At 43.4% G+C, this 23,178-nt stretch overlaps 3 protein-coding genes across 3 annotated transcripts; 2 read left to right on the forward strand and 1 right to left on the reverse strand.

Moving 5' to 3' along the window:
• Positions 1-235: 235 nt before the first annotated feature.
• Positions 236-9,189, forward strand: LYSET (lysosomal enzyme trafficking factor). The gene is made up of 2 exons (XM_049828742.1): positions 236-394; positions 2,490-9,189. Exon 2 carries the CDS (start codon positions 2,506-2,508, stop codon positions 2,899-2,901), a length of 396 nt encoding a protein of 131 aa, XP_049684699.1. The 5' UTR covers positions 236-394; positions 2,490-2,505; the 3' UTR covers positions 2,902-9,189.
• Positions 9,190-10,035: 846 nt separating this feature from the next.
• Positions 10,036-10,858, reverse strand: GON7 (GON7 subunit of KEOPS complex). The gene is made up of 2 exons (XM_049828744.1): positions 10,623-10,858; positions 10,036-10,523 (listed from the first exon to the last, which is right to left on the reverse strand). The coding sequence occupies exons 1-2, from the start codon at positions 10,819-10,821 to the stop codon at positions 10,396-10,398; spliced, it is 327 nt and encodes a 108-aa protein (XP_049684701.1). The 5' UTR covers positions 10,822-10,858; the 3' UTR covers positions 10,036-10,395.
• Positions 10,859-10,920: 62 nt separating this feature from the next.
• On the forward strand, positions 10,921-22,750 carry UBR7 (ubiquitin protein ligase E3 component n-recognin 7). Its single transcript, XM_049828739.1, has 11 exons — positions 10,921-11,216; positions 11,411-11,544; positions 12,469-12,529; positions 14,104-14,199; positions 15,337-15,390; positions 16,586-16,691; positions 17,941-18,125; positions 18,696-18,827; positions 19,224-19,386; positions 20,291-20,352; positions 21,180-22,750. The coding sequence occupies exons 1-11, from the start codon at positions 11,049-11,051 to the stop codon at positions 21,270-21,272; spliced, it is 1,254 nt and encodes a 417-aa protein (XP_049684696.1). The 5' UTR covers positions 10,921-11,048; the 3' UTR covers positions 21,273-22,750.
• The last annotated feature ends 428 nt before the right edge of the window (positions 22,751-23,178 follow it).

Here is a 23,178-nt window from a genome sequence, read left to right on the forward strand (position 1 = left end):
AACCGAAGAGTGAATATGGGAGACAAGCAACCACACGGGGCTACCACCATGGGCGTCGCCCGCCATTTTGGGCGAGGCCAACCACACCACAGAGAGGCGCGGGCCCGAGCCAAGATGGCCGCCGGCCAACCCGCCCCGCCCCGCCCGGGAAGGCGCGGCCCGGCCCGGCCCCGCCCCGCCTCGGCTCGGATGCAGACGGGCGCGCACCGGAAGTGGTTCTCCCCATGCCGGAAGTGCTCCGGTTCCGGAGCGGTGGCCGGGCGGCGATGGCAGCGGGCCGGCAGCGGTGCGGCGGGTCGGTGGGCCCCTTCTTCTCCCGGCGCGGCGGCGCGGGCTGAGGGGAGCGGGCCGCCTGCCGTCGCCCTCCCGCTCCCTCCTTCTCCGTTGGAGGAAGGTAAGGGGCTGCCGGCGTCGGTGAAGGAGCCGTTGCGGCGGAGCGCTTCTCGCCCGGAGCGCGGGTCCAGCGCTCGCGGAGGGGCTGAGGGCTGCCGGCCTCCCTGGCGGCCGGTTTGCGCGGCCTGTTGTGGGAGGAGAGCCCCGGAGCGCCCGCGGCGTGGGGGCGAGCGACTCCGATATCCGTCGCGGGTGTCTTAGAAAGCGGCGAGTACCATTAGTGTCTCGAAACGGAAAATAAGAATGAGAAAACTCTTAAGCGTCATTTCTGCCTCTTTCGGTGTAGCCCAGAGCTAAGGCTTCTCTTCTGGCTACTGCTGCTTAGCAAGGGCAGGAGGAAAAAACAGTTAATGTTTACCTTCTTCGGTCTGCTGCGATTTTAATAGTGTTTGTGCTCTCAGGGTGTCCATTCCTTTTGAAGACTTATTTTCTCTGATGGCGACTACCTGTTAGTCATCTCTGAAATGTCTAACTACTGGAAAAAATGGACAGTGACTTAGCCATTGGGTAAAGATGGACTCTGGAATTTCAGTTTTTGCCCAGTGAATTAACAGCCTCTTACACAATTTTTTCAGTTATCCTACTAAAAGTATTAACTCGGTGCATTAAAGGGAAACCTGCTGTTAAGTTGTATAGAAGGATAAGGTAAACAACAAATAGCTGTCACAGACATAAGTAATGGCACTCTCAGGTATTTACTGTCACCATGTTTGACTCTTTTAGCTACCATAAATGCAGCAGTGTGAGAGCCAGAACAACTTCTCCAGGCTACCCTGGTCAAATTCTGTTAGGTCAGGATTGAGGATATCCTTCAGATATGGAAAATGAGGAAGTCTTTCAAGACTGATAACCAGGCAGATTAGTCTGGCCTCAAGAAGGGGGATTTAGAAAGGTGTAGTGATTTTTATTTTTTTTTATCAATTATTCTAAAGTCTCTCATACTTGCATTAATAATTATTGTTATGTATATGTAAATCTTAAATAAGCATTTCTGCCTAGTATTTTTAAAGCCTGATATATTTTCTTAAACCAGTACTGCATAAATTGATTTTACTCCTCTCTTTAAAAAGGTAGGAAAGGTAAAAACAGTCTGAAAAGGCGTATTTGTCAGTACTTTAACTAGCTGCAGTGAAGCGGTGGTTCTTCCTGCCCTGCCCAAGGGCTATTTTGAGGGAAGGTGGTGATGCCTTCTTGGTATGAGTGGCAGTACTTCACCTAGAGTGTTTGTGACTGGTTTGAAGAGTGTTTCAATTCACCTACTCCCAGCCAGCCAGCCAGAGATCTTAAAGCAGCTAAAATCAAGCCCAGCAGTGGCTGTGGTGCTTTTACTAATTTGTGCTTCTTATGAAAAGTGCCAGTCCAGTTGCGTCTGGTTTGTTCTGCACCGAGTCAGTTACTAGTACAGATGTTCAACTCCCTTACTCCAGAAGGCATATACAACTTCACATAGCCAGAGCAGAAATAAAGTTAGGTGCAAGTAACATGCTTATCGTATCTTCATGTGTGCAGATGGGTACAAATACATATGTTTAGTATATATCTTCTAATGTTCAAATTGAAAACATCCTTTTCTACGGTTCATAGATAGGCACTCAGCCAGAGCTTAGTAAAACTGGATGTTGTTACACTGCAAAGCAGTGATGCTCCTGTTACTGGCTGGCTAGCAGTGTGTTTGTTTTGCAGACATCAAAGAACTTTACAAACTTTCTGTATTTATAGAAAGTCTTGTATTATCCCCATCCTGTGGCTAGAGAATCTGAGGGCAGATGGGGTAAGTAACTTATCCAATTCATGACTTCTATTTTGTTCACTCAGCACTTGACTTTAGCCAGGTATAACTTGATAGCTAGCAGGCCCTAAACTAGCCAGACCCATCAATGGAGCATTGTATGTAATTACCATTAACCTGTTGCTAGCATAGTAGTATGATTTTCTCTGCTGTAGAGAGCACTCAGGTCTTCAGAAATGGATGTGTGTGCTGCTTTACTAATGTGTAATGAAAACTTATAAAAAAGTTAACTCATGAAAACTAAGCTTCATCTGTGTCCTCTCTTTGTCCAAGCTGTACTGAATATATATGTTGCCTTTTGTTCCAGGTGCAGAGCATGGAGAATGATGAACTTCCGCCAGAGGATGGGATGGATTGGTGTGGGGTTGTACTTGTTAGCAAGTGCTGCAGCTTTTTATTATGTCTTTGAAATCAATGAGACTTACAACAAACTAGCACTGGAGCACATTCAGCAACACCCCAAGGAACCACAGGAAGGAACCACATGGACGCACTCCTTAAAAGTACGACTGCTATCCTTGCCTTTTTGGCTGTGGACTATAATATTTTTAATACCATATTTACAGATGTTCTTGTTCCTCTATTCCTGTACAAGAGCTGACCCCAAAACTGTTGGGTATTGCATCATTCCTATCTGCTTGGCTGTTATTTGCAATCGTCATCAAACATTTGTGAAGGCCTCAAATCAGATCAGTAGATTACAACTGATTGACACTTAGCTCAATTTCTACTTTCTGTAGCTGTTTTGAAGCAATTGCATATGCCTGATCTAATCACAAGACTGAAGTTCTGAGTGAAGGCTGGAAAAGCCTTCTCTTTCAAACTGTTAAGCAATGAAAAGAGTGACTGTTTTCTATTTAAAAAAAAAAAAAAAAAGTAACTACAAAGGTTTTTAAATATGGGTCTATCAGAATGGCCAGAGTGGGAGAGCCCTACGTGACACTTGATGGAAGTATTCCTCATTTTGCCTTAATGATGCAAAATTGCAACACTCCATCTGAAACGTCCTGTGGGGAAATAAGTTTCTGGTCCATGACTTTACTCCTCTGTGCAAAAAAGTGATTTCCTATGTTTTCCCTTGGAGTAAAATCAATGAAAAGATACTTCTTCTGTGGTAAATGTAAAAGGAAAAAAAATTCAGAACATGATTATAAAAGTTGCACTTAACACAATTCTTTGCTTTTTTTTTTAAAGTAATTAGTATCTACATCACTGCTGGTTTTTAATGAATTTTTTAAAAATAAGTTTAGATACAAATACAGGAAGCAAAGAATAAAGTTTCTGCAAACCTTTAAAGGGAAAAAGGTACTTTTTTTTCCTGTGGTAGCATACTTTTTTTCAGTGACCACAACAGTACCATGTTGTAGTAGGTAGGCAGTGAGGAGTGGCATAGGCCTGGAGGTTGGTGCTTTAAATTATTTTCCTACAATGTCAAAAGCAACTTATGCTGGCATTGGCCCATACTCTGCACAAAACTTCATTTGTGTTTCCTTCTCGTATCTATAGAAATCTCCTTTGATAAAATTAAAAGTGACTGGAATTTACTACCATTCTAATTTCACCCTGGACATGATGCAAAACTGTGTTCTGGGAGCACTGATGCATTAAGGAAAACTTTGAATTTGGGAAAGTCAACTGGTATTAGGTTGGGGGGATGCTACAAACAGATTGTAAGACAAATAACCTTGTTTCTTCCAGAAATTTGAAGAAGTAGGATACCTTCTCATTCTTGCAATGAATACAAATATCTTCAGTCATACTGAAATTCCGCTGAGATTTCTTACCATAGTTTAAACCTCTATTTTTCAGTGCTATTTTGGCATAGCATTTAATTCTAACTACTGGATTGTGTATTTTGAATAATATCAAATCTTTTCTTTCTTCTTGTACTTCTTTGTTTCTTCTTAGAATAACTAAGTTTTTGAGCCAGCCATGATGGAAGAAGTAACCTTCCAAATGTGAAAACAGTGCAAAATACACTCTTCAAAGGCAGTAGGCCCAAAACAATTATGAACTAAACTCCTCGATTATAATTGCAATTGTATGTGATTGTCAGTACCTAATCATCACAAATGCAAATCCATTTCTGACTACTTTAAGGGAATCCTGGAGAATATCAGCTTTCTCTTACTTTGGAAAGAGAACACTATTTTCAGTGTTGCTATATTTAAGCATGGCAGTTAGAACACCTTAAACTTTGTTTGCATTTGGAGATATTTTGAAACACTGGTTTCAAGTGCCAGTATGGGTGGAAGGACCTGAAAACAATGTAGCCTTTACAAAAGGTTTTAAGTTCTAAGTGCAATATAAAAAGGAGGAAGCTGCCATCTTAATATGCTGGAGTAAGAATAAACTCTGACTTGTGGTGTCTTTGGGAGTCAGAGCTTTTAAGTTGTATTGTTTCCTAACTTTAAAAATCACCATCCTATTTATCTATAAAATAAAAACTTTTCAATGTTTATAAATAGAAGTCTGTTAATGCAGCTACATATCAGTGGCTTTTTGTGCGTGTGTGTGTGTGTGTTGCAAGATAGCAATGCTGGCAGTCAGCTGCTGTAGCTTACTCTCCTGTGCTTCTTCCCTCAGTGCATATGTTTGGCTGATCTTTTTTTCTTGTCCTTTTATGCTTTGTGCCCTAATTACTTGTCTGTAGCCTGAAGTTTTGGGGCTGGCTGGGTGAAACTGAATCCCTTTGTCATTTCTCTACCTTTGTGTAACAGGGGGATACCTCTGGCTGGACTATGTTTTTAATTTGATGCTCTAGTTTTTAAACTGAGCAGTTATGTTGTGTCTAGATTAAGTTATTTAAAGAACCACAACATAAGAGGAAGCATCAAAAATAGAAAATGATAGGGAGAACTGCCTAAGTTTCTGTTGTGCAAGCATGTGGCCTTTAGCAAATTCATCAGTGTGCCTGATGTGATGAGCCAAGCTGTCTGGATGTGGAGCACGTGCTGGGTGCAGCAGTGACTTACAGAACAGAGGTTTGTGTTTGTAGACTTTTCCATAGAAGCCTGGTTTTGGATTAAAGCTGTCGACAAGCACGAGCTTTACAACTACAGAAAGACACACAATCTAATTCAAGCAAATGCTGTGTCTGTAAGGATTTGAGCTTGAGGTGGAAAGAAGCAATGGAGACAATTAGTATGAACTATTAACAGTGCATAGGAATGCTAGACAATAGGAGTATGAGTAGAGGAAAGCTAGCTCCACTGGTGCTTCCTGCATTTTTGGCATCAACGGGTGAAGTCTCACCCACAGAGTAAGTAAAGGGAAGACTATAAAAATTAGTGATTAAATTGTTTTTTACTGTAGTCTTTTAAAAGTAGTGAAATAACTTTAAGCTTGATTATCCTGAAGATTTGTAGATAGTGTCAAGGCTAATTCTCAGTCACAGAAGATAACTGCCTGTAACACAAATTGATGTAAACTACAAGCTTTTGGGATAATCGCACTCAAAGAAGTTTTACAGCCTCTTTAAAGACTACAGTACTTGTCAATTAGTTCTTGATTGTAAATGACAGATAATAGTGCAAATCTGTTTCTACAGCAATGGCATTAATAAAAGATGCAAGACTAACTTATACTAGAACTTGTTCATACAAATCTATTTAGTTCTTTTCACTGAGTGGGCAGAAAGGATGAATTGCTACGACTTCCACTTAGGGGTGGGAGAGCTATTTTTTACTCTTTTAACTTAAAATGAGTTAGCTCAGAGCTGATCTGGGTGAGCTTCCTAAAGCAGAAGCTGTAATAATAGAGGCAGTAATGAAGTCCTTGGAAGATTGCTAACTTCTACCAGCTTAGCAATCATTTAGATCTTTAATTTTCTGCCAAGAAAGTAAGTAGCTGTAACACGGGGTTGATTAATATTCATCTCTGTGCCACCTCCCTTGGATTTCTTTTTATTGTGTTTGTGCCACAAGATAAAGCTTTGTTGGACTGCTTGAGGATCAGTCTTGGGCAGTTTCATTTAGCTGCTTGACCTTCACCTGACAATCCCTTCCGATCTTCGGAAAATGTGTTCTGCATTTTCTTAAGTGTTGCTGAGCCTGTTCTTCAGGGCCTCCCATGGTAGAGCAGGTCCAATGAAGAGCTTAACTTCAGGCTGCAGCCCTTCAAGCTTGGACAGAAGTATGTCGCAATAAAATCTGTTCCTTATGACATGTTTCTTCCAGCAGCGAAGTAGAACTGCAAGGTTGATTTCTTTTTTAATTAAAAACATGAGGATTGACTTATTCTTAAAACAAAACTTTACAGTTTGTGCAGGATACCTGTTAACTCCCCTTATTTTGTCTTGCTTGCTCCATTGTCTTCTTAAAAGGATGCCTTCTAGTTTGTTATTCTATTAGTTTCTAAAATATGCTGCTTTTCATGTGCCAGTGTTGGATAAGAACCCCCTTTTCTACATATGATCTAATGCACAAAAGCAGTTTAATAACTTCATCAGATAGTTAATTTGTAAGAACTGACTCAGCTCTCCTTAAAGCTAGCCCTATGGTACAGGTTTCTTCTGGAAAGAAAGACCATGCTACAGCCAGAAGAAGGTACTTCTGCTCAACTCTGTCCTCAAAGCTCATGACTAGCCCAATAAATTTTGGCTAGTGGCTGTGCCCAAAACCACGCTCCGTTGTTTACACTGCTGGGAGTTAACCTAGTTACCATATATTAAGCCCCGTGATACATTATTATGTCCTAACTGCCAGATGACTGTGTATTTTAGAATCTGGTATCTGCAGTAGCCTGTGTATAAATTAACTTTTAAGCTAGAACAAGTAGGAATTATGCAAGGGCTGCAATGGGTGAATCGCATTCAAACCCTTTGAATGAAGATGATGAGAGTGAATCTCCTATGAACTAGGAAAGGTCTTGCACTTTTAGACAATGCCCTGATTATTGGGCATAATGGAATTGCCCCCTTTCCCTCAGAACCATCTATCTGAGTGCCGAATAAATATCATGCTTGTGATTTTAAACTTTTTTTTTTAAAACATAGAACACTGCAACCTGTTAAATGCCCTTGTGAATTTAGCCTCAGAAGTTGTTCATACCAGCAAATTCAGTATTTCAAAGCAGTACAATAGAGTATGTCATATAATCCCAGTCTACGTGAAGGAGACTTGCTTTGACGTTTTTGCCGTTCTGTTCTGCAGCTAAAGTAGTTGGTTCTCATCTAAATACTACCAAGAATTTAATTTTAGTATTACTTCAGCTCTTAATTCAATAGAAACATAGCAGCATTCTCCCCTATTATCGGTAAGGAATCCATCTAGCCCCCTCTGGCTAGTAAAACTAAGTTCTATTAGTAAGACATACAGACTATACTAACAGCATAGATGTGGTGAACTACGCTTGTTCTGTGCCAGCCTGACGTTTGGTTAAGGTACAAAAGCACTAGCATATCTCCGAGATTAAGATTATGCCATCTTTCTTCCATCAAGGTTTATCCTACCTAAAATGCAGGGGCCACAGTTGACTTACAGCATGCATAAAGCTTCATCCTCTAGGACAGCTTTGTAAAAGTAATTGCAGACTTTTGCTATATTCTCCACACATATAAAGCTTAAGTTTTTCTGTCTTCAGAAAATTTTGGAGCCTCTCCCACAGCCATGGAAATACCTGTGTGCTTTGCTGACTTGGCTGCTTGGGAAAAGGGCACCACAACCAGTAAGCAACACCAGCTGGTTCTCTCTGTTGTCCCCTGTACCTTTTCCTAGTTGTTTGGCTAGAAGGACTGTACAGAAAGTGGGACACTGTAGTCCTTCTGGGGGAGAAAGAGGCTCCCCAAAAGGGGTTCAGAACACAGCTGTAGGGTAGGTCCTAAACCACATATGGAGCAGGGAAAGGGAAAAAACCAAACCCATCACACTAAAGCTTTCTCTGCCTAGTTACCTAGAGCAGCAACTCTCAGAAAAATGAAGTTCTCTGTTGAGTTAGGCCACTTCCATCACAAGCAAAAAACTTACAGTTCAGAATTACATAAGGCTCCATGAAGCTCCAGTACCCTTTTAATTGTTTAAAAGTTTTTGTGGCCATAATAAGGACTAGAAATGATTCTTTACAGGCAAAAACCTGAGGGGTGGTTGTTCTTGACCCAATGCTAATTGGTATCTTCTGGAGCTCAGGTGCAGCATGTTACTGTGTCCAGGCTGACAGAAAAAGGAAGTACCCCATTGCTGGAGTATTACCTGAATTTACTGTCACACTAGCAAGCTAGGGTTTGTTGATTTAGACCATAGGTTTTCAGCCTGTCATGTGCCAGTGTACTACTTACACAAAGTTTATATATAAAGGCCGCAAATTCATGCCTGATGTTAAATGTTGCTTTTCAGTCATCCCACAGTTCACACCATTGTTGGGAGTGTTAGGACTACAGTTGGGAGGGGAGAGAAAAAAAAAGGAAAACACTGTTCTCAGAGGTAGCTCTACAAGCTTCCAAAGCTGCACAACAGAGCTCACAAAAGGCATCATCACTTCAGCACAGGTCACATGAAGGAGGCCTTCTGATACACTTATCAGGCTAGGTTTTTTGTACTGCTGCATTTGCCATTTTGATAAGCCACTTCCTTCAATGCCACTTCCTTCAACAAATTATCATCTGCCCTAAAACACTTTAAGCATTTTATCACTTTGAGATATTGCAGCCTGACAAGAGATCAGAATTAATTTGTGTAGTTTTCTCTCACCCTAGGTCCTCAGCAACTAAAGCTCCCTAGTCTTCAGTTGGTCTTTTCTCCTCAGTTATTTCTCTGTCATATCTGCTAAGAGTAATGGGTTTGTGAATTTCTTAGAATAAGAGTACATCAAGATGTCCAAAATATGTTTACTGGACCTCTTTTCCAACTCCCCTGCCCCCCCATTTGAAATGAATGCCGACAATTTTGTGCTCATAAAAATTCATCATTTATTCCGATACTTTGTTCACACGTCTCAAGGTCTGCTCAGTTTCTGTAATACATAAGCAAACTGTGCCAGCAGAACACATCAAAATGAAAAAAAAAAAAAAAGCATTTTGCACTATTAAATCAGTCGGTTAATTTCTGCTAGAGAAGATTCTCAGGCTCCACAGTAAGCTCTATGGATTGGCTATCAAGAATGTTTTATCCCTGTTCACAGAAGTGTGCGCCAAACAAAAACTGGGAATTAAAGTAACATATGGGAAGCATTGACAACCTTGCAAGAAGCATGTTACCTTAATGACAATCCATATACTGCGTTATCATCAAAAGAAAGGGCAAGCTACCTTAGTGGAGGGATTGGGTGGGTTATGCCAATTTATACCCAAAGGTTTGTTTTTAGAAAGCATCCTGCATAGGCAGAATATTAAGCTGTGATGCTCACTTTATTTGACTTTGCTAACAAATGAGCCTAAAAATCTATCTGGATAAAACTCAGTGATGGAAGAAAGTATATAAAGACTGACTGCTGCATGGAAAAAAAAAAAAAAGGAGAAAAAACCCTCCAACTAAAAACCATTTGGGGAACACCAGGCTTAGGACAGACAGCAGTTTTTGAACTGTGGAATATTAATTATCAAAGTCACACTGACTTGTCACTTTCCGGGCTGTCACAAAACCAGGATTTTTTGAAACCAAGATTCCCAACTCTTTCAACCTACTTTGACCTTTTCCAGGAAAATACTTGATTGATAGGTGACCAAAATAAACCTTTTAGATGACAGGCAAAAATAACCTTCCATTGTAGGACCGTACAGGACTCTTGTTGGACTGTTCAGGAATGAACACGGTCCTAGAGGTGTTTTTTAAACTGGACTACTACGGTGGTCTTGAATCGCTTTCTCTCCATACAAATAAAAGTTGCCTTGTACCATTTTAAGATCATATCTGACAAAATAACTCTTTCCACATTTTATTACTTTACTTTAAAAGTTTAAAGTCACATGGATAAATACTATGACTTGGAAAAAGTCATTAAAAACGTGGCAGTCGGAAGACTTGTGAGAACAGCTTTACATTTGGCAACTAGTTTACTAAAAATTCTTCTCGGCGTCATGTCGGTACCCTGTAAGCAACACGCTGCTAACACCAAGGCGCGTCCTTTCGCTGAGGCTTCCACGTTCCAATGGCGTCGGGACCGACGCTCCACTTTCACAAGAGGAGCCCAAGAGCGGCGGGCCCCCGCCCGCCCGGGGCACGTACGGCCGCTGCAGCTGCCGGGCCCCTTTCTAGGCCCCAACGCAGTCCCCAGGGCCCTCAGCGGGGTTGCTCGACTTTCGTCCGCTTCGGAGGGGGGTCGTCGGCGATCGCTTTCGTGTCGACGTTGTTTTCGCCTTCATCCTCCTCCTCCTCGTCCTCGTCATCCTCCTCGTCCTCGACATCACCTGCCAGGGTTCAAGCGGGGCGCGGATGAGCGGCGCCCCGGGGGGGAGAGGAGGGGAGGGGACGGGGCCCCCCCCGCCGGCCGTCCCCCCGCTACTCACCGCGCGGCCCGCCGCCGCCCGCCGCCTCTCTCTCCTCCTGCACCAGCGGCGCCAGCAGCTCCGCCACCCGCTCCTGCAGCTCGGCCAGGCCCCGCCGCAGCCCGCGCAGCTGGCCGCCCTCGCCCTCCTCCACCGGGCACGGCACCCGCACCGACCGCGTCCGCCCGTCGCGGTCCCTCAGCTCTGCCACCAGCTCCATCGCGCCGCCGCCACCCGATCCCCCCTCCCCCCCCCGGAAGCGCGCGCAGCCCGCCGCGCCGCGCCCCGCCCCGCGGTCACGTGCCCTCCGCCCGCGCCCGCCGCTCCCCTCCGTGACGCGCGGCCCCGGTCACGTGGGGCGGGCGGTTCCGCTTCCGCTGTGGCGCCCCCTGGCGCCTCGGCCGCGTCTTTCCCGCCTCGGCTCGCCCTCGGCCTCGCGTCCCGGCGATGGAGGCGGCGGCGGCGGCGGGCGCCGAGCCGGGGAGCGGCTGCGGGGGCGGCGCGGAGGAGCCCGTGGTCTCCTTGGCGGAGGTGCTGGCGGAGAACGAGGAGCTCGAGAAGGAGGCGCGGGCCGTGCTGGGGGGCAGCGACCACGAGCGCTGCAGCTACTCCCAGGTGGGGGCGGGGCCCGGCGCCGCGGGGGGCGGGGCGGGGCCCGGCCGGGGGTGGGGCCGGGCACCCCGGGGGGGGGTGAGGGGGGCGGGGCCGGGGCCGCCACCGGGGCCGGGGCCGGGACCGGGACCGGGACCGGGACTGGGACCGGGACCCCCCCGGCGGCCCCTGTAGCCCGCGCCGGTGTCGCCCCGCAGGGCGCCGTGAAGAGGCAGGCGCTGTACGCCTGCAGCACCTGCACGCCGCCCGGCGGGGAGCCGGCGGGGATCTGCCTGGCCTGCAGCTACGAGTGCCACGGCACCCACCGCCTCTTCGAGCTCTACACCAAGAGGTACCGCCGCGCGCGGGGAGGGGAGGGGAGGGGAGGGGAGGGGGGCGGGACGGGGCGGGGGGCGGGCGCGTGCCCGTCCCGGCGGCGGGAAGCGCGCGGGCGCGCGTGCGGTCGGTGGGTGGGGGCGGCGGCTCATCGAGTCCCCTCAGCCTGCGGCGCGCTGGGCCCGGGGCGTCTCCCGGAGCTTCTCCCGGCTCCTCACAGCCGCCCCGGAGCTTCTCCCGGCTCCTCACAGCCGCCCCGGAGCGAAACGCGGGCCGGGCAAGCGAGGCGGGGCGTGTACGCTGGCCGTCGCCGCTTGCCTTCTCCTCCCGGACCCGACTGCTGGGACGCTCTTCGGGGGGCTGTGGTGTGAGGTGAGTTAGACAGGGGAATTTCCCCAGAGCCTCCTCCGCGTTTCGGTGAGGTGGGACAGCGTTCCAGCGTGTACCTCATACAAAATACACCATCTCTAGCAAAACTGCACAGGCAGCTGAGGTCGGGTCCCTGAGGTGCCCGTATTCCCCCGTTCTCTTGGCGTGCCAGCCCCATTTGAGCGAGAGCTTAGGTGTCTGAGGAGGAGGCAAGAGCTTAGTCAGCTGCGCGGATCTAGCCTTCGGAAACGAACCAATTCACGCTCCTCTTCTGCCAATGCGTGCTCGCGGTTTTGAGTGTGGTAGTTGCAGCACCGGCAGTTAGCTGTGCCCTTGCGGTCTCCCAGCCAAGCGCTGTTGCAAATGATGGCGTTAGCCGAGATCTGCCAAGAATGCTATGTGAGAGGGTAAGGCTGCAAGGCCCTTTGGCCAGTTCTGACTGATGCTATTGTTTAAATAGCTGCAAGAATATTTTTATGGCTCCTAATAAACTGCTGGGAATTGTTATGAACACAAAAGTAATGTGTTTTCGGTTAATAAAAAACCTGAAATCCTATGTTTTACTTTCCAGGAACTTCCGCTGTGACTGTGGAAATAGCAAGTTCAAAAATCTGCAGTGCAAGTTACTCCCAGTAAGTTCAGACATAGGTTTCATACATACAGAATCAAAATAACAGTCTTGGGAGGTCGGTGCCTTGCCTCAGCCAGTGCTGACTCATGCGATGCTTCTGCTTTTCCTAGCAAGTCAAACAAGGCAGGAGTATTACAGCAGGAGATAAAACTGTTGAGGGACCAAAGGGAAACGTTGACAGGAGAGAGAATGTTTGATCCTTGTCATCCATGAATGCAGCAGTTCTGCATCCATGGTCAGTGTAATGCCAGAAACATGTCGTGGTGCCTGCGCTAATTATCTCATTAGCTTTAAGCTGGTTTCACGAGAACCTTTTAGGGTGCAGTTTTGCAGTTACATTAAGAAAATTTGGGGTTGTGCTGCTGTCAAAGGGACAGTTTCCTCCCCTTCTTCGTGGTGGCATTAGTGCCCTGATCTTTTTTGATAGGTTGTCACCAGAGCCTACTGATGGGATAGTTTTTTACTGTATCAAGCCCCCTGTGCTTTCATAATGGGTGGGCATTTTGGGCTCGTTAAGTAATTGGTAATCTTCTGGGAAGCAGTGACAGGAAGCTGCTTGGCTTGCCTGCAGTGCTGCTCCCAGCGTAGTAATAATCCAAAAGTAGAAACAGCAAGTGGTTTTGTGTATGCCCATTTTGTCCTGGCAGGACTGGGATGGATCCAGAGCTAGTCAGCCTAGGGCTACAGTGGAGTGATACCCACAGAGACACCTGTGACAATTTTAAGATGTTAATGTTTCTCATCTGAGTCAATGAAATGGATCACGTGGTTGTTCCTCCTTCAGTTCAGTGCAAAATCAATTGTACAGATTAAGCGACCTTCAGCATCCGTCCATTAATCTGGCTGATTTAATGGATGCCAGTGCTTGCATTGTCCATTCTTCCTTTGTCAGAATAGTACTAGAAGGCGTTTTGTAGTAACATCATAAATGGTCACAGCTGTTTCTGCAGGGGCTGATGGTGGCCTTAGGCTGCAACTACATGCGGTTCTGAAGCCCTCTGGCTGCAGCTGTATTAGCTGGTTTTTTTAAATGGGATTACCTGTAATTGAATTTCATTCAGCATGTTTTGCAATTTAGATAATCCTTTCCTGTAGAGTGAGACTTATATGACATGAATTTAGTGGAAGCTCAGTGGTAAGATGAAACAAAGTTGGGTTTGGATCACAATCTGGATGTTTAAAAAAAAACACGGAAGGGAAGGTGCACAATAAATTGACAGATGTTGCTATAGTGGCAGCAGGTGGGTGTGGTTGGTGATCAAGACTCTTATATTGTTTTGGATTAGTGGTAGCTTAACAAACACCACAGTTGCTGTTTGTTATAAAGTTGGAAAGACTGTTTTTCCTCTTTTCTTTTGAACTTCAGTATTCCTTGAGTGCCTTTTCTGCTGCTAGCTGTATAGAATAGGCATCTGGATAATATCTTTCATTTTGGATTTTCATGCTGATGAGTATAGTGATTGCTTTTAGGAACTAAAGTGGAACAGGAATTGGGTTTCTCTAGATTATACGTATTTTCTGTCTTACGTTTTTCACTGCATTGTCTATTGAGACTTTGTTTTCCTTTTCTCCTAGGAGAAGGGCAAGGTGAATTCAGGAAATAAGTATAATGACAATTTCTATGGATTATACTGTACCTGTAAAAGACCTTATCCTGATCCTGAAGATGAGGTAAGAAATACAAAAAACCAGCGGTAATTATGTATAGATGGTATTTACGCAAAATTGTGCAAAGGGCGGTCACTGAACTGCTTTACAAGGAAGATCCCACCTTAAGAAATCATATGTTCCATATTGCTTTTGGTTGTCATGTGCTGTATAAAATAATTACTTTATCAGTTGTTTTTTTTTTAAATGGTAGAATATGTTTATGTCTTAAAGACAGATGAGGAGGACAAACCATCATTTGGACAAAATGCTGCTGCAGTTCTCTCTGCTTTCCTCTCTCTAAAGTTACAGAGTTCCCTTAGGGGGTGGGTTTCTCATCATCTTGAGGAATGTGGCAGGCGCAGAATAAACACATTGCACATGTTAGGAGAGACTAGAATCTGCTTCCTTGTGCCTGCAACAGTGCTCTGACAAGGCTTGTGGGATGGGAGAGTCTGTCCTGTAGCGCTGACTTTAGCTTTCCTTTACAGTAGTCAGAATGCTTTTTCTCTGTCTGAAGTATTAAAATATACCACTTGGTTTGCACACACACACACTTTTGTTTGCAGTCATGGAAGTTAGTTGTTTTTAAAGAATAAGGAAGGCACAAGTCTTTCAAATACAAAAAAGTATTTGATGAACTCAGCTCTCTGAAGTTCAGAGATAGCTAGACATTTCTAGAGAAATCATTAATAATTGTTTCATAGCAAAGCAGTTTGTACTGTACTGCATTGTGGACAGTTAAGTTAGGATTCTGGCATCCCTGTATAAACCTGATGACATCATGAATATCAATACCTTTCTTTTGCTAAGCTGCCTGTTCATGCATTTCTGTTCACAGGAGGAAAGATACTGATAGTGTATTAACTTGTATCAGCTCTTTTGTGTGAGAATGTCTTGTTCTACTGGGAAAACTAGTTTTGTAATAATAAGTGGGAATTTCCACAGTCTTGATAATACAACAAATTACATATGCTGTTGAACTTCAGGGAAGCAAACTGACTAATGAAGCAGTAACTACTTATTAATGACAGCTCCCTGTGTGTGGGTAAAGAGGGAAGTGCAATTCACTTCAGCAGACTTTGCATAATACTGCAGTTTGAGGCTTGTGAAAGATTCTGGCGGTTGCTATTAGTGCTAATAACATGACCGTTCATCTAGATTCCAGATGAGATGATCCAATGCATAGTTTGTGAAGACTGGTTCCATGGAAGGGTAAGGAATAAGTAGCAGAATTTCCATTTGCATAGAAATAAGTTACTGTCGGTCAAGTTTGTATGGTTGTTCTTACTTGGGAAGGTTTGCTGTAGTTCTCAAAAGATTGTTACATGAGTTCTAAGGTATTTCTTTTCATCCTATGCAAAGGAATATTGAAAGTTTAATCTTACACTGCTGTCTGCTCCAGTCCAAAAAACCTAGGAAAAGTTCTACCTTTTTGAAGGTTACCACTGCAGAAAAAAATAACAACTTTATAACTGTCTCTCTAATTGGAAAATTCTAATCGGTACAATCAGCAGAGAAAAAGATTCTTACTCAGTCACATCATATTCAACTACCTGCATAGTTCTTCATTCAAAAGAATGCTTTTTAAACTGTAATTCCTTTAAGTAGCAAGAAACAAACTGTGTTGTTGGTTCCTGACTACAGACTTTGGGAAAGTCTTTCAAAAGCAGCTCAGCACTTCAGTGAATGTCCTACTTAATGTGTAAAGCATTAAGGATTCAGCTTCTTGTGCCTTGAAGGGCATGAGTGAAATTCTGTGTTTGAAGTTGCAGGATCAAAGAATAAAAAAAAAAAAGATCATTGGCTTCAATTATGGGTTCTGTAGGTAAACTATAGGGTTCTTTTGTATATATGTATGTATGAAGAATGTTATGCTGCCTACTGTAAGCTTTGCAATAATGCTTTTCAAAAGAAAGCCGTTAAGTGCTTTTAATTGCCTAAATAGTTCTCACCAGCTTATGGAGAGCTTTGGGACCTAATTCTCATGTTCAGTATGTGATCAATACGAAGACTTACAATCTCTTACACATAGGGAAGCAACCATAAAAAGTTATTTAAGAGTTTAAATGTGCAGTGCGCAAGAGGTATCTTCACCTGTCCTGTGTTTAGGACAGTTTAGAGGAATATAATCTAGAAATGAGATAAAGATAGGACTGAGATTTCTGGGTATGTAAAAGGCATAAAAGGCTGTAGACAAAGAGAGAATTATTTCAGTTTTTCCCTGGAATTTTGGTCATCTCTTTCCAGTCTTTAAATTATGTTGATAATCACTGTAGAAAGTTAGCAGGAGTGTACGCTTGTGCTGAAAATGTGATGGCAGTTGATGTTTTACTTCCCCTAAACCTAGAGTTGAGTCTGTTAATTTGCAGCGAATGCTTCACTGCTGCGTGCTTGTTTCTTTTCATAGCATCTTGGTGCAGTTCCCCCTGAAAGTGGAGACTTCCATGAAATGGTGTGCCAAGCCTGCATGAATCACTGCCATTTCCTATGGGCTTATGCATCGCAATTAGCAGGTAAAGAAAATTAAGAGAGATCTGAGCCAATATTTTGTTAGCATGTATTTCTCATACGTGGTTGATTAATGACATAATACTGTTTTAAGTGGTTGGAGAAATGATACTCATTATATTGGACAGTCGCCTTCAGCAGTGGAACATGTGGGGCTGCAGTAAGTGTTGTTAAAAAAAAAAAATATGCAGTTCTCATTCCTAAATCTTAATTCTGTGGTGCTCACTGTTTTATTTATTTTATCAAAGATGTGCTAGCACATAGATGGATGAAGATTTAATACTTGTCTCAAGGAACTTAATTTCTAAACTGGATCAAAGAACTGAAGAGCCATCCTAAGGGAAGCAGTGAGGCAAACAGCTGAGTATAAGAGGCTCTGAGCAGCGAAGAGTGAGTGATAGAGTGACCTGAAATGAATGTGTAAAACCTTAATCTGAGTAGAACTGGGGCTGTGCTCAGGACATGTGTTCCCTGTGGTCATGCCAGGCCTCTGTCTGCTATGTGGTCTCTTTGGGATTGGAAGGGTAGATGACTTGATTTCTCTGGAAAGAGCTAGTTTCATGTACTCTCCTAAATGTTGCTTACACCAGCTGGTGATTGATTGCTTATGTGCCAGAAATCTCAATGGTAATTTTAAGGATTCCAAACTGGCCTACCTGGAGTTCTCTTCCTTCTAATGTAAATACAGTACATAATGGGTGTTTTTTGTTTGTTTTTGGTTTTCCTTCTTCTAACTAGCTATGTCACAGGGCCCACATTTGAATTGACATCAAAAGAAAAACTTGCTTTAAATAAGGAAGTGGTTAGCGTAGTTAATCTGACATGGAGTTTTTGGGGTGTGCACGTCTGGAGAAAGTGAAGGACTCTGACACCAAGTCAGCAAAAAAGTAGGCGACAGCTATTGAACCTGCGATAGCTATCAAGGGGTGTCAAGAAGGACAAGCATCTTAGTACAGAACTATTTCAAATTGTGATACCCTTTACCCTCTCCTAAGGCTTAGATTTTGGGAAGCAGAGTATTTTAGAATTAGGAGCATGGTAGGTGAAGAAGACTACGGTGAAGGAGGGAGCCGTTTCTCTGTATACCTAGGTCACTGTGTCTTTGGACAGCTGTAGAGTATATCCAGGACCCTGCATTGTATAAAGTGATCTAGATGCTCTTTGGGACTGCATTATAAAGCAGAGAGAATGTTTGTGGTAGCCTGCACGTTGTCTAGTACAGAATTTTCACTTACGAGGGTATGTATCTTCCAGTTCCTGCTTTGACCAAAGTGAACTCCCTTGAAGATGAAGGGATTGTCCTGAAGGTTGAGGAAAGTGAAGAGCAGAAAAAAGAAATAAAAAAAGAAAGTGAAGTGGAACACCAAGAAACGAAGGAGGAAAAGCAAGTGGAACAGTTTAATGAACCATCCACTAGCTCTGGGTCTGCCTGTCCGGAGGTAAAATGTACCTTCTTTTCTGTCCTGTACATCTTCATGCTGATGATAGGTGAAGTAAAGCCCACCTCTTTCTGTATAGGTTCAGTGAAGACGTAAATGCTTTCAGTCTGTTTTTGTGTTCAGTTGCTGACACTGCAAATGCGCGGTCTCTGTGGAGTACAGTGTAGGCTGTGGAACACGCTTGCAGAAGTGGGTGACAAGGATGTAACGTCTGTTTGTGGATAGGTTAGATCCATCCCTTCTTGTCAGCCACCTGGCCTTTACACTGTGGCAACTTCTGAGTTTTTTCTAATACAGGAGTATTATGCATTGTAGCTGCATTTGCATGATAGTCCAGCTCTGATGTCTTAAACATTTATGGCTATTGCAGTAAATTTCTACAGAAATTTCCAGTGGAAACTGCTAAAACCACGTCAGAATCAGGATGTGGATGTAATGGTAATATAGGTTGTTTATAAAAATAAATGTGTCTGAGACAAAAGAAAAATCTTGCATAAGGAAGATGACATGCTGGAAAGGACAGAGTGTATTTGATGTTATAGAGCACTGAACACTCTCATTTTAATTCAGGTGGTTACTAAGAGTGAGGAGCCAGTCTGCAAGCTGAAGGAACTCCAAAGCAAGGAATTTTTAAAAAAGGACACTGCCACTTTTTGGCCATCAAACTGGAGAAGCAAATTATGCACCTGTGAAGACTGTTTGGTATGTATTCTCTCTTCATCACCATCCTTGACGTGGGGGAGGCAGGGAGGAGCTCCCAGAGAATCTCTGAAGAGAAGCTTGTAGATAAAATCTATGTAAACATTCTTACTCTGCATATAAACACCTAAAAAACCCTTCCACCCCACATAAAGAAACACACTGAATCCTTTGGAATTAATACAGCACGAAGGAGCTTCTAAACATTTGTATTTTCTTTGCTGCTTAAATCCAGTATTGCTTTGGAAGTCGTTATGGGGAGATGCTTGAAATGCTGGATACAAAATGCACATTATTATTTTTATTGTTACTATTTGCGATACACAAAAAGGATTGGGGAAGAGCATCTCCACCTGAGAAGTTTTGTAACGTGACAGTAAATTTTACTTTATTCTCCAGAAAATGTATTCAGAGCTTGAAGTCCAGTTCCTGACAGATGAATGTGACACTGTCTTGGCTTACGAAAATAAAGGTACCAGTGACCAAGACACAGAGCGGAGAGATCCTTTAATGGACACCCTTAACAGCATGAACAGAGTCCAGCAAGTAGAACTCATCTGTGGTAAATACAACTTCATTTTTAGAATCTACCATAACACTTTAAGTGAACAGTTTCCAATAAGAGATTAGCATCAGGTCTTGCAGAGTGGTGTCAAACTATTTTTTAATAACATGTAGAAGAGTGTATGACAGATTGCACACCCACCTCAATCAGGATTACTCTAGAGAAGTTAGTCCTCTCCAGCCTGTTACAACTTTAACTTACATCGAGGAACTACGTGGTGTGGGAATATTTCCTCTATTTAACATCTTAGATATTGTATTGATGGTAATTTTTTGTAACGTGAATATTTAAATGTTAATTTATACTTCTGCTGTCTGGCTTATTTGTCTTACCCTGTTCCGTTGTTTTGGTAATCTCCTGTTGTCTGGGCGAGTGCCAGTCTGTGTGAAGCTGGGGTGCAGGGTGCCCCGTGGCAGCTTTGCCGCAGAGTATATTGACAAGGCAGTAGGGTATTTTGAGGTATTTTGTAACGGGAGCCATGTTTCCCTCTTCTGAGTGAGGGGTTTGTGCTCTGGTGAGGACACTTGCCCAATCTTGAGTTCCAGGCTAGGACTTCCCAGAATGACCCATGTGTGCTTTTGCAGTGGGAAGCTGGGAGCAGGGGAGCAATTCACTGACTGAACTTCTATACGTTTCTCTGAAGATTAACCTGAACGGATAATCAGACTGTGTAGGCGAGTCTGATAAATTACTAGGCTTCTCATGTTTACATGGACTTGCCTTTCTTTTTATTATTATTATTTCTAATACAGTTCAAACCTAGATTTGTCTCAAGTAAATCTAACAAATGACAAGAGGAAGTAGAACAAGTTGTCTTCTTGAGCCAGTGTTGTGTTAAACTAAAGCTGGGTACCTTCTTGTTTTTTTGTTTTCTTTCCCTTGCCTTTGCTTTTCCATCCAGAATACAATGATTTAAAGACAGAACTGACGGACTATCTCAGGAGATTTGCAGATGAGGGAACGGTAAGGCACAACTCACAGAATTTGTTTGCCAGAAAGTGTGTTTTAAAGTACTGTTTAGGGGTGGGTGTTGAATACTGTGATGCTATCGATGTTAAAATATTTTTTTCCTGTATCCTGGGGTTGTTGGCACTGCAGTAGAAATTAGAAATCCCTGATTTCACTGCAATTTTAAGTTTTATTTCCTTAATGACATTGCTGAGAGATAACAGGAACCTTACAGAAATCGGTCTATAAAGTACTGAGAGCAGTTCTGAAATTTAAATGAAACTTCTGTTGGTCTAGGAAAAGTATTCAGGAAAAAAGCTCTTAACCTTTGTTTTTTCTTAGATTGAATTTAAACCCTTAGAAGAATAAGGACTGACTAAATATTGGCAAACAGTCTTGTCAGTTGTTTTTCTGGAGGAATTTTCATGCTATTATTAATCCACACAAGCATTTTGTTGGCTTATTTGCTAAATTGCCATTCTTAGTTACATTGCAATGAGTGAAGTGAGCTAGTGAAAATCTTGCTTTGTGTTAATTTTTCTGATGATAAAAGCAAGTTGTCAAACCCATTAAAAATACCATCAGTAGTTTTGCTCCGTGTGCTTGTTCTACCTTTGGGGAGCTCATTTCTGTGTTTGTATTCTCATTATAAGAGAATTTGGGCATTAATCATCTCTTGGGTACAACAGGAAAACTGTTTTGCAAGCTGTGTCAGAGAGATTTCAGGATACTTGTTTTTATATGCCTTGTGTATTACATGTGGGATGCATGCAAGGAAAAAAAAAAGGATCGTTTAATCGAATTCTTGTACCACAACTTGGGTTTCATGTTGCTTCCCCTAGGTGGTTAAAAGAGAAGACATTCAGCACTTCTTTGAGGAATTTCAGTCACGGAAAAGACGACGGACTAACAGGATGCAGTACTACTGTAGTTAGACTGAGAGGGTCTGGGTCTGAAAGGAAAACTGGGAAAACAATACTCATTGGCAACCAGAAGAGGCATCTTCGGTATTTGGCTTCTCATCATAATCCAACCATCCCAAGACACATCTTCGTTTTGTCTCGTACTTCCTTTACTTTTAGCGACTAAAACATGTTCTTAACAGGTACATTGCATTTATAGGGATTTCAGTACTGATCGACTTTGCATTCCACTCCTGAAAGCTGGCCGTGTCTCCAGAGGGAGAATGGCTTGTTCCAAGAACAGTGTGCCACGTGTATTCCCTTTAGCCTTTCACCTGTTCTACTGTTAGTGCCTACAGCTGTACGCTGCACTGAAACCCGGGTGGGGTCTGCCTGCCTCCCCTCTGTGCAGTGCAGGCAACACACACTCAGGGCGCTTTGCAGGGCGGGAGTGCGTTGCTTTCCTGCTTTAAGTGGCTGTGTATCATCTCTTCAGGGTGCAGCGATTCTAGCGAAGGCTGCCTGCACAAAGTGAGTGTCTGTTTACGACAGGGAGGGAGGCAAAGCTCCTGAAAGGGTAAAGCAGGCAACGCCTTATGGTCATGGCTGTTGGGTGAAGTTGCATTCTGGCATTTGGGTCACATCAGCTGAAGTAAACAGCACTGCACTTCCGCATGCTCGCTCCCCACTGTGGAGGCGCTCCCTAGGCAGGTGAAAAATGAGAAACTGTAGGTTAGGCTTGATGCACCAGAACGTTCTGTTTTTATAAATTCAAAAACTTTGTTTCTAATATTGTATAGTGATGTTTTACACACAAAAAATTGTCAGTGAACTTTATCCACTCACTAGAATATAAACAATATCCAGGAGGAGGTACTAAATTACAAATTAAGCATCAGGGGCGGGTTTGTTATAGGACTTCTAATGCGCTTTGATTTTTAAAAACTAGCCTACTGCAAATTATTCTAGTTCCTAAATGTTCCTGAAAACACTGCAGCATCCTGGCATTTTGCTGCAGTATAAAACGTGATCTTTTTATAACCACTGTGATAATCATGGAACAGGAGATGTTCTGCTGACTTTTAAGTATCTACACTTAGCTACAATTAAATACTGACTTTTCATAAGTTTGGAGCCTAATGTAGTTTTTAGTTCTCTTTACCCACAAACCCTAACCCTGCTTTAAGAAGGTTCTAATTTTAACTCCTGCTTTATGTAGTTGGAAAATTTCTTTACCAGGGGGTACTATTCTGCTTCCATGATGACTTTTGAGAAGAAAATCAGCCCTTTATCTATCATTCTCCCTATTGTTTCTGACCACGTTATTTACAAAAGCTAGTTCTAGCATAGAGGCTCAGTTCATCAGTTTGTTTCATGCGAAATGACTAGTTGCTTTTAAATTTAACTCTGGGTATTGTATGTGCTTTTTTTTGTAGCAACTGTTATGGGAGTTGTAACTGCATATCTAACTACACTATCTATCTAAAAATTAAATAACTGTTCAATCAGTACTCTCTTGGTTTTTTTAAGTGCTGCTGCAGTGTTTTGTTTCCATCCATGCTCCAGAAAAACACAGGGCAGCACAGCTATGGCCTGTTGGCTGGGGGGCCAAGGTACATCTCAGGGGCCAAGTCAAGCCTGGTATTCCTGGACCTTTGCCTCTGCCCTGACCCACACTGTTGCAGGCAGGTGTGGAACAAGGGCTGGCATCCTACTTGCAAGTACAGTTTTGAGCAGGATAAAAAAAGAATGGGATGATGTTTCATCTGTATTGCAGTACTTGGCATGTAATTCACTAAAGGGGAGAGGGTGCCCAGAGGCAAGCACTGTCCTGGGTTCCAGCTCTGAGCTCCAATCACCAGAACCCCAGGTTTTCCAAGTTGTGGTGTCCTCCCCCAGCGTATGAAAAAGTAAAAAAGCAGAAACAGGTACCAGGGTG

This window comes from Accipiter gentilis, chromosome 25 (assembly GCF_929443795.1).
Source record: "Accipiter gentilis chromosome 25, bAccGen1.1, whole genome shotgun sequence".
NCBI lineage: Eukaryota > Metazoa > Chordata > Aves > Accipitriformes > Accipitridae > Astur > Astur gentilis.